The sequence below is a fragment of the Oncorhynchus clarkii genome, chromosome 32 (genome assembly GCF_045791955.1).
Source record: "Oncorhynchus clarkii lewisi isolate Uvic-CL-2024 chromosome 32, UVic_Ocla_1.0, whole genome shotgun sequence".
NCBI classification, from domain to species: Eukaryota; Metazoa; Chordata; class Actinopteri; order Salmoniformes; family Salmonidae; genus Oncorhynchus; species Oncorhynchus clarkii.
Genome location: NC_092178.1, coordinates 8,154,596 through 8,165,373, shown reverse-complemented (window position 1 = coordinate 8,165,373; position 10,778 = coordinate 8,154,596). Strand labels below are relative to the sequence as shown.

Here is a 10,778-nt window from a genome sequence, read left to right as displayed (position 1 = left end):
AACGTGGATTTCCAACATGTGGTGCACATAGCACGTATTTAAACATTTATATGACTTGTATAAATTTACATTTCATCTTTTGTCGAGCAAACCCCCAAAACACAGCGGGCCACAAATGGAACCAGGGAGTTCGCGTGAAAGTCCATCCGGCTCTGGGGGTCCCGAAATGGCGGGCCTACGCGAGGAGACCCCCGGCGAAGAGGCTGAGGATGGGGACAACTGTATCCTGAAAGGAGGAGGAGACGGAGGCAACGAAAACACTTTGGACAAGATGAAAGCAGAATGTAAGGATGATGCTGTTACTGGGAAAAAGATTGAGGATACTGATGAAGACAAATATGAAGAGGAATTGGACCCTAGAATTCAGGTACGTTTTATGTTAAAATGTTGTATTGAAAGTACCCGTTAGAGAGACAGTACAGCAGCCTGTACAGTATCTGACTTGTTTTATTGCAAATCCATGCTTCATACTGGTTACATGTACTGTAGGCTGCTTGACAAGCGCATACTCATCCCAGTCAATATAGCTCAATTAATAACAATAGGGAAATGAAATGTCAGTATGACAGATGCTTGCATTATTTAGCCTAGTTATGCAATTTAAACCCACATCTGCATTGCAAATTAATTTCACAGGGATTCCTTTCATACTTATTGTAATTCAATTTATGCCCAGGCTAAGCCAAATATGAAACCTTTTCCTACTCGCTTACTGTGATGAAGACCAGGGCCAATACTAAACCTCTTCCTATTCTTGCCCTCCCTCCCACTCTTTCTCTCTTTACAATTAATTCAATTTCATTTTAAGGGGCTTTATTGGCATGGGAAACATATGTTTACATTGCCAAAGCAAGTGAAATAGATATCATAAACAAAAGTGAAATAAACAATATAAAATTAACAGTAAACATTACACTCACAAAATAATAAAGACATTTCAAATGTCATGTCTATATGCCGTGTTGTAATGATCTCGCGTTCTCTCTCTCTCTCTCTCTCGTTCTCTCTCTCTCGTTCTCTCTCTCTCTCAGGAGGAGCTAGAGCACCTAAATCAGGCCAGTGATGAGATCAATAAGCTGGAGCTGCAACTGGATGTGAGTGAGCTCTTTGTCACCTAGCCTGGTCACCCAGAATCAAATGTAATGTGTCCCAAGAGACTAGGCCTGTATGTCCCAGAACAGTGTTTGTATCAGCCACGCTACCCAACACGGTGTCTGTTTGACTGATCGGCCCGAGGCCTAAACGCTAGCGCTACACTTTATATGTTTTCTTTTGGTGCGTAGCCTACCTGCTCTTTGTTGATGTTGACATAGAGAATGTCAGGCCTCATTTAGCCACAAGGTCCTTCCCCAACATACTGTTATTGAGTAGAGAGGTCAGAGTGTGGAGGAGATGACTTTCTTCCCTTGTGTCAAAGTCTATTGCAAAGAGCTCTATTGAGGATGTTATTAGTGTGTGATATATAATTTAGCATATCATTTACAGTACTGAGCTGTGAGGTTAACTGGTGAATGTCTCTCTCCTCTTCAGGATGCTAGGTCCAGCTACAGGAGGATCCTCACTGACTCAGCCAGGAAGCTCAATGCTCAGGGCTCCCAGCTAGGCACCTGCATCGAGAAGGCCAGGCCCTACTACGAAGCCCGCAGACTAACCAAAGAGGTTGGTGTGTTTCTGTTTTACGTCTGACTGAATTTTAATATTATCTTTAAATTTATATTTTGTCATACTAGTCAGCCAGCTTCTGTCATCCTACATTTACAAATCTTTTTCCACACGCATAAATGTGTAAAAAGCATTTTCCTTAAGATGCTAATATGAATTTAACCTCCTAAATTGTTATTTTGGGCGTAATACAAGGGAGCCGCCTAATAAATCATCCTTATTGATTACATTAAAAAAAAAATGTGGTGAAAACTGGCACGCGTGTGACTGTCATGTTTAATCAGCGTTGTGAAGGGTAATTCCAAACTGTTAGGATAACCGTTAGGGATCTAATTGAAAACCAATTAAGCAAATAATGGCTGGGAAATTTGACCTGGTTAGCCACAACCAACCTCACGGCCAATGAAAATGTAGATGAGAAAAGTAGAAAGAAGCTGGGTGGTCTAATTTCCTAGGTATATAGGGGCGGCAGGGTAGCCTAGTGGTTAGAGCGTTGGACTAGTAACCGGAAGGTTGCAAGTTCAAATCCCCGAGCTGACAAGCTGTTGTTCTGAACACTGTTCCTAGGCTGTCATTGAAAATAATAATTTGTTCTTAACTACTTGCCTAGTTAAATAAAGGTAAATAATACAAGTACCAGTCAAAAGTTTGTACTCTTTATTTGTACTTTTTTCTACATTGTAGAATAATAGCAAAACGATAACATCAAAACGATGAAATAACACACATGGTAACCAAAAAAGTGTTAAACAAATAAAACAATATTTTGATATAGTTGTAGCCACCCTTGGCCTTGATGACAGCTTTGCACACTCTTGGCATTCTCTTAACCAGCTTCATTTCTATTTATTTTTTACCCCTTTTTCTCCCCAATTTCGTAGTATCCAATTGTTTTAGTAGCTACTATCTTGTCTCATCGCTACAACTCCCGTACGGGCTCGGGAGAGACGAAGGTTGAAAGTCATGCGTCCTCCGATACACAACCCAACCAAGCCGCACTGCTTCTTAACACAGCGCGCACCCAACCCGGAAGCCAGCCGCATGTGTCGGAGGAAACATCGTGCACCTGGCAACCTTGGTTAGCGCGCACTGCGCCTGGCCCGCCACAGGAGTCGCTGGTGCGCGATGAGACAAGGATCTCCCTACCGGCCAAACCCTCCCTAAATTTCAATAACTTTGAAAGTTTCTTCAAGTGTAGTAGCAAAAACAAGCGCTATGATGAAACTGGCTCTCATGAGGACCGCCACAGGAAAGGAAGACCCAGAGTTACCTCTGCTGCAGAGGATACGTTCATCAGAGTTACCAGCCTCAGACATTACAGCCCAAATAAATGCCGCAAAGAAACCACTACTAAAGGACACCAATAAGAAGAGGCTTTCTTGAGGCCAAGAAACACAAGCAATGGACATTTGACTGGTGGAAATCTGTCCTTTGGTCTGATGAGTCCAGATTCTTGGTTCCGTCTTCCATGTTTTTGAGACGCCGAGTAGGTGAATGGATGATCTCCACATATGTTGTTCCCACCATGAAGCATGGAGGAGGAGGTGTGATGGTGCTTTGCTGGTGACACTGTTGGTGATTTATTTAGAATTCAAGGCACACTTAACCAGCATGGTTACCACAGAATTCTGCAGCGATACTCCATCCCATCTGGTTTGGGCTTAGAGGGACTACCATTTGTTTTTCAACAGGACAATAACCCAAAACACACTTCCAGGCTGTGTCAGGGCAATTTGACCAAGAAGGAGAGTGATGGAGTGCTGCATCAGATGACCTGCAACTTTGAAGAATCTCAAATATAAAATATATTTAGATTTGCTAAACATTTTGGTTACTACATGATTCCATATGTGTTATTTCATATTTGTTGTCTTCACTATAATTCTACAATGTAAAAAATAAAGAAAAACCCTTGACTGAGTAGGTGTATCCGAACTTTTGACTGATACTCCAGGTGTTACGTACGTGGATGTCTATTCAGGAGACAACTAAGCACCTTTTGTGATTTTATTATTCTGTCCATAACACAGTTGCTTGGTTCGCCTGCCACGCGTCTGACTGCTATTGAGCGAGACAGACCGTCAAGGGAACTGTGTCACAAAAATGATAACTGGTGTTTAAAGTGAGGCCGTCATCAATCTTCACCTGACAACCATAAACTTTGCTCAACCTTGTGCGTCCATCCGGGCCCCGCCCCCTCCTGCTGCTACAGCCTATCTCAGGAGACTGCTCTATCCTGCCCTGTGATTCTGAGTCACCTTGGCTTGGGCCCCAAATGGCACCCTGGTTCTGGTCAAAAGTAGTGCACTATATAGGGAATAGGGTGCCATTTGGGATGCATACTTTGTCTCACCTTCTCCCTAAACCAACATGGAAAAAAATCTTTCCCCTCTCTGGCTTTGACATAATTCACCAACTGGCATATGACTAGAATACAATCAGGATCAGCTATTTTTATGTTTCACTTCTCTGTGATTTGTAGCTGTTGCTGCCATCTTGTTTTATAGCTGGTGATGGGGAGACTTCCTGTTTTCCTCAGTGTCCCCTCCACCGTCTGTCTAGCTCTTGATTTTAGAGGCTAATCCTGACTTCCATTTTAAATCCGATTTTCACTTAGTCATGGATGGATGTCGATGGGATTCGCCCCTTAGTGATTGGTTCGTCGTATGATTGGTTGTGTGGTGTTCTTTACTGAACTATGATTGGTTGTGTGGTGTTCTTTACTGAACTATGATTGGTTGTTGTTTTCATAGGCCCAGCAGGAGACTCAGAAGGCAGCGTTGCGGTACGAGAGAGCCGTCTCCATGCATACGGCTGCCAGGGAGATGGTGTACGTGGCAGAGCAGGGGCTCCTGGCAGACAGGAACACTCTGGACCCCACCTGGCAGGAGATGCTCAACCACGCCACCTCCAAGGTACTGACAGAGGGAGAGAGATGAGGAAGAGGAGGGGTCCTCCAAGGCACAGGAAGAGACAGGGGAGAGGCGGGGGTCATCCAAGGCACAGGAAGAGACAGGGGAGAGGAGGGGGTCATCCAAGGCACAGGGAGAGACAGGGGAGAGGAGGGGGTCATCCAAGGCACAGGGAGAGACAGGGGAGAGGAGGGGGTCATCCAAGGCACAGGGAGAGACAGGGGAGAGGAGGGGGTCATCCAAGGCACAGGGAGAGACAGGGGAGAGGAGGGGGTTCTCCAAGGCACAGGAAGAGACAGGGGAGAGGAGGGGGTCATCCAAGGCACAGGAAGAGACAGGGGAGAGGAGGGGGTCATCCAAGGCACAGGAAGAGACAGGGGAGAGGAGGGGGTTCTCCAAGGCACAGGGAGAGACAGGGGAGAGGAGGGGGTTCTCCAAGGCACAGGGAGAGACGAGGAAGAGGAGGGGGTCATCCAAGGCACAGGGAGAGACGAGGAAGAGGAGGGGGTCATCCAAGGCACAGGAAGAGACAGGGGAGAGGAGGGGGTTCTCCAAGGCACAGGAAGAGACAGGGGAGAGGAGGGGGTTCTCCAAGGCACAGGGAGAGACGAGGAAGAGGAGGGGGTCATCCAAGGCACAGGAAGAGACAGGGGAGAGGAGGGGGTTCTCCAAGGCACAGGGAGAGACGAGGAAGAGGAGGGGGTCATCCAAGGCACAGGAAGAGACAGGGGAGAGGAGGGGGTCATCCAAGGCACAGGAAGAGACAGGGGAGAGGAGGGGGTCATCCAAGGCACAGGAAGAGACATGGGAGAGGAGGGGGTTCTCCAAGGCACAGGGAGAGACGAGGAAGAGGAGGGGGTCATCCAAGGCACAGGAAGAGACAGGGGAGAGGAGGGGGTCATCCAAGGCACAGGAAGAGACAGGGGAGAGGAGGGGGTCATCCAAGGCACAGGGAGAGACAGGGGAGAGGAGGGGGTTCTCCAAGGCACAGGGAGAGACAGGGGAGAGGAGGGGGTCATCCAAGGCACAGGAAGAGACAGGGGAGAGGAGGGGGTTCTCCAAGGCACAGGGAGAGACAGGGGAGAGGAGGGGGTCATCCAAGGCACAGGAAGAGACAGGGGAGAGGAGGGGGTTCTCCAAGGCACAGGAAGAGACAGGGGAGAGGAGGGGGTTCTCCAAGGCACAGGAAGAGACAGGGGAGAGGAGGGGCTTCTCCAAGGCACAGGAAGAGACAGGGGAGAGGAGGGGGTTCTCCAAGGCACAGGGAGAGACAGGGGAGAGGAGGGGGTTCTCCAAGGCACAGGGAGAGACGGGGGAGAGGAGGGGGTTCTCCAAGGCACAGGGAGAGACGGGGGAGAGGACAATCACTAGCCTACTAGTGGCTAAAGCTATATCTGTAGTAGACAGTGAATAATAGTGGAGGGGTCCTGTGAGAACTATCAATCTCTTCACCCACAAGATTGTACTTGAATAAGGTCCAATGGAAATGTGAAAGCATTATAAGCCCCCTCATCAGTCTGGAGCGGAGGTTTAACGCTACATCCCAAATGGCTCCCTATTCGCTGCACAGTACACTACTTTTGACCAGGGCCCATAGGGTAGTAGTGCACTATATAGGGAGTAGAGCACAATTTGGGTCCGTGTCAGATGGCCACATCAGCTATTTATTATGCAGCCTGAGACGGCCAGCGTGGCGCAGGGAGACGAGCGCTCTCTGTGCTTAATCAATGAGAATTAATTGGAGGTTGGATGTCCTCATTCTCATGCAATGGGAGCTCCGCTGTTCTATCCTGCTATGGAAGTGACTCAAGTGAGCCACAGTGCACTTAGCATGTATATGTGAGACTGAAGAGCGGGGACTCTCACCCAGGTATTATCATCACCAAGCGTCAACCTAACAGTTGGTTGTGATGTTGATGGCTTAATGCTGTTCTGTTCAGAGGGTAGGTGTGACTGATACAGAGGATTCAGACGACTTGCCTTTTAACACATTTTGTTAAGTTACAGCCTTATTCTAAAATTGAGAGAAATGACAATTTTCTTCATCAATCTAAACACAATACCCAATAATGACAAAGGAAAAACAGGTTTTTAGAATGTGTACAAATAAAATAAACAGATACTTTATTTACATAAGTATTCAGACCCTTTTGCTATGAGACTGTAAATTGAGCTCAGGAGCATTCTGTTTCCATTGATGATCCTTGAGATGTTTCTGCAACTTGATTGGAGTCCACCTGTGGTAAAATAAATTGATATGACATGATTTGCAAAGGCACACAACCTGTCTATATAAAGGTCCCACAGTTGACAGTGCATGTCAGAGCAAAAATCAAGCCATGAGGTCGAAGGAATTGTCCTTAGAGCTCCGAGACAGGATTGTGTCGAGGCACAGATCTGGGGAAGGGTGCCAAAACATTTCTGCAGCATTGAAGGTCCCCAAGAACACAGTGGCCTCCATCATACTTAAATGGAAGAAGTTTGGATCCACCAAGACTCTTCCTAGATCTGGCCGTCTGGCCAAACTGAGCAATCGGGGGAGAAGGGTCTTGGTCAGGGAGTTGACCAAGAACCCTATGGTTACTCTGTGGAGATGGGAGAACCTTCCAGACGGACAACCATCTCTGCAGCACACCACCAATCAGGCCTTTATGGTAGAGTGTCCCGACAGAAGCCACTTCTCAGTAAAAGGTACATGACAGCCCGCTTGGAGTTTGCCAAAAGGCACCTAAAGGACTCTGACAATGAGAAACTAGATTCTCTGGTCTGATGAAACCAAGATTGAACTCTTTGGCCTGAATGACAAGCGTCACATCTGGAAGAAACCTGGTACCATCCCTACGGTGAAGCATGGTGGTGGTACCATCCCTATGGTGAAGCATGGTGGTGGCAGCATCATGCTGTGGGGATGTTTTTCAGCGGCAGGGACTGGGACACTAGTCAGGATCGAGGTCGAGGTAAAGATGAATGGAGCAAAGTACAGAGAGATCCTTGATGAAAACCTGCTCCAGATCGCTCAGGACCTCACAGCCAAGACAACACAGGAGTGGCTTTGGGACAAGTCTCTGAATGTCCTTGAGTGGCCTAGCCAGAGGCCGGACTTAAACCCGCTGTGCAGCGACACTCGCCATCCAACCTGACAGAGCTTGAGAGGATCTGCAGAGAAGAATGGGAGAATCTCCTCAAATACAGGTGTGCCAAGATTGTAGCGTCGTACCCAAGAAGACTCGAGGCTGTAATCGCTGCCAAAGGTGCTTCAATCAAGTTCTGAGGTGAAGGGTCTGAATACTTATGTAAATGTAATATTTCAGTTAGAATATTTCTAAAACACTTTGCTTTGTCATTATGGGATATTGTGATGTCATTATGGGATATTGTGATGTCATTATGGGATATTGTGTGTAGATTGATGAGGAGGGCGGAAAAAAAACAATTGAATCACTTATAGAATAAGGCTGTAACTTAACAAAATGTGGGAAAAGTCAAAGGGTCTGAATACTTTCCGAATGCGCTGTATGTGTGAGGTAAAATAAGGTATCCTACTCTTGGTTGACTTTTCTCCTTGTAAAAGTGCCAGTGTGTTGATTCTGGTGATGTGGAAAGAGGCACCTACAGAGTGAGGCTGGCTCAGGGCGGCTTGATGTCCAAGGGCATGACCGACGGCCGCTGATTGTGTGTGTGTGTGTGTGTGTGTGTGCGTGCTTGTGTTTCCCAGGTGAACGAGGCAGAGGAGGAGCGGCTGCGGAGTGAGAGGGAGCACCAGCGGGTCACTCAGCTGTGCCAGGAGGCAGAGCAACGTGTCCAGACCCTCCAGAAATCCCTGAAGAGGGTCATCGTCAAGTCCAAACCTTACTTTGAGCTCAAGGCTCAGTTCAACCACATACTAGAGGTGAGTAGCCTCGTCTCAGACAGAATTGCCCATAGGACAGGAGTCTATATCTATATCTAAAGAACCGAGTCCACTATTAGCTACGGCGTCCCTCAAGGTTTAGTGCTACAACCGTTCTCGTCCGGATGGACATGCTCCCGCTTGGCCAGATCTGACATGTTTTCAGCAACACATGGCCTTCTACATTGGACACGTACGTTTAGCTTTTGCACAGCGTGAGACACTCCCATTGATTTCAATGACCAGGGCATAAGCAGCTTACTGTCTGTTTTTCTTTTCTGACAGGAGCACAAGGCGAATGTGGTGCAGCTGGAAGAACGTGTCGCAAAGGTGAAGATGCGCTACTCCGTCGCCCTGCGCAACCTGGAGCAAATAAGCGAGCAGATCCATGCTCAGAGGGGGCGTGTCCGAGCCACCAGGGCCCACCCCGTAGCCTGCGGTGGGCGGAGCTCCCCAGTGGGGGCGGAGGCTGAGGTCAAAGCTGCGGTCGGGGTTCAGGTTGGAGGAGCCTGTGGCGGAGGAGCAGGCTTGGATGAGAAGGACTGGGCTGATGGAGAGAAGACCAGGCAGTGGGTGGAGAGACACAGAGAGCAGGGCTGGGGTCACAGGAAGAGGGGGGAGGCAGGGTCAGACTCCATGTCTGACATCAGCCTCCAGACCATCGCCTCGGATCTGGAGAAGTGTGACTCGGTGGAGCACCTGGGGGATCTGAGTGACGTGAGCAGCCTGATGGGAGAGGACTCGGAGAGGGAGAGGGACCAGTCCTTTATGGCTGAGAACAGAGACCGAGACGGGAACCCCAGGGCAGAGGAGAGAGTTGTGAGCAGCCTGATGGGAAAGGAGAGGGAGATGTCCTTGATAGCTGAGAACCGAGACGGGAACCCCAGGGCAGAGGAGAGAGTTGTGAGGGACGTGAGCAGCCTGATGGGAAAGGAGAGGGAGAGGTCCTTGATAGCTGAGATCCGAGATGGGAACCCCAGGGCAGAGGAGAGAGTTCTGAGGGACGTTGTCATCCCCACTCCAAGGCAGGATAGATTGGAGGAGGTGAGGGGGGCGATACGGAGAGAGAGACAGGAGAGCTTTGTCAAGCAGCACCACAGAAGTGTGAGTTTGTGAGTCCAGAAGAATAGAATGGGCTGGTGAGTGATGATGATGATGATGATGATGATGATGAGTGATCAAATAAGGGAATGAGATCAGAAGGTCAACATCATAGAAAAGATATGGAGACTGTAGAAGCACCCTATTCCCTATATAGTGCACTACATTTGACCAGAGCCCCCCGTCGTTAATGGGGTGTCATTTGGAACGCTGCCTGCATCATTGTGACGCTGCCTGCATCATTGTGATGCTGCCTGCATCCTTGTGACGCTGCCTGCATCATTGTGACGCTGCCTGCATCATTGTGACGCTGCCTGCATCCTTGTGACGCTGCCTGCATCATTGTGACGCTGCCTGCATCATTGTGACGCTGCCTGCATCCTTGTGACGCTGCCTGCATCCTTGTGACGCTGCCTGCATCCTTGTGACGCTGCCTGCATCCTTGTGACGCTGCCTGCATCATTGTGACGCTGCCTGCATCCTTGTGACGCTGCCTGCATCCTTGTGACGCTGCCTGCATCCTTGTGACGCTGCCTGCATCCTTGTGACGCTGCCTGCATCATTGTGACGCTGCCTGCATCCTTGTGACGCTGCCTGCATCCTTGTGACGCTGCCTGCATCATTGTGACGCTGCCTGCATCCTTATGGCGCTGCCTGCATCCTTGTGACGCTGCCTGCATCATTGTGACGCTGCCTGCATCCTTGTGACGCTGCCTGCATCCTTGTGACGCTGCCTGCATCCTTGTGACGCTGCCTGCATCATTGTGACGCTGCCTGCATCCTTGTGACGCTGCCTGCATCCTTGTGACGCTGCCTGCATCCTTGTGACGCTGCCTGCATCCTTGTGACGCTGCCTGCATCCTTGTGACGCTGCCTGCATCCTTGTGACGCTGCCTGCATCCTTGTGACGCTGCCTGCATCCTTGTGACGCTGCCTGCATCATTGTGACGCTGCCTGCATCCTTGTGGCGCTGCCTGCATCCTTGTGACGCTGCCTGCATCATTGTGACGCTGCCTGCATCCTTGTGACGCTGCCTGCATCATTGTGACACTGCAGAGGGGAGTAGCAGGGAGGAGGGTGGCTGGTGCATCATGAATAACAACGTGAGAAAGCGAGAAGAGGAAGTGTTAGGTGATTTTAAACTAGGTCCCTGTGGGAATTGTAGTTCTCTCACTCTGCTCCGTCTATTGTGCAACACAGTAAAGATATCAGTG

General features: G+C 49.0%; 1 protein-coding gene across 1 annotated transcript; it reads left to right on the top strand.

Annotated features, from left to right (window-relative positions):
- The first annotated feature begins 32 nt into the window (after window positions 1–32).
- LOC139392102 (SH3 domain-binding protein 5-like) lies at window positions 33–9,783 on the top strand. Its single transcript, XM_071139821.1, has 6 exons — window positions 33–367; window positions 1,032–1,094; window positions 1,531–1,659; window positions 4,416–4,577; window positions 8,290–8,463; window positions 8,749–9,783. The coding sequence occupies exons 1-6, from the start codon at window positions 116–118 to the stop codon at window positions 9,577–9,579; spliced, it is 1,611 nt and encodes a 536-aa protein (XP_070995922.1). The 5' UTR covers window positions 33–115; the 3' UTR covers window positions 9,580–9,783.
- Window positions 9,784–10,778: the final 995 nt, after the last annotated feature.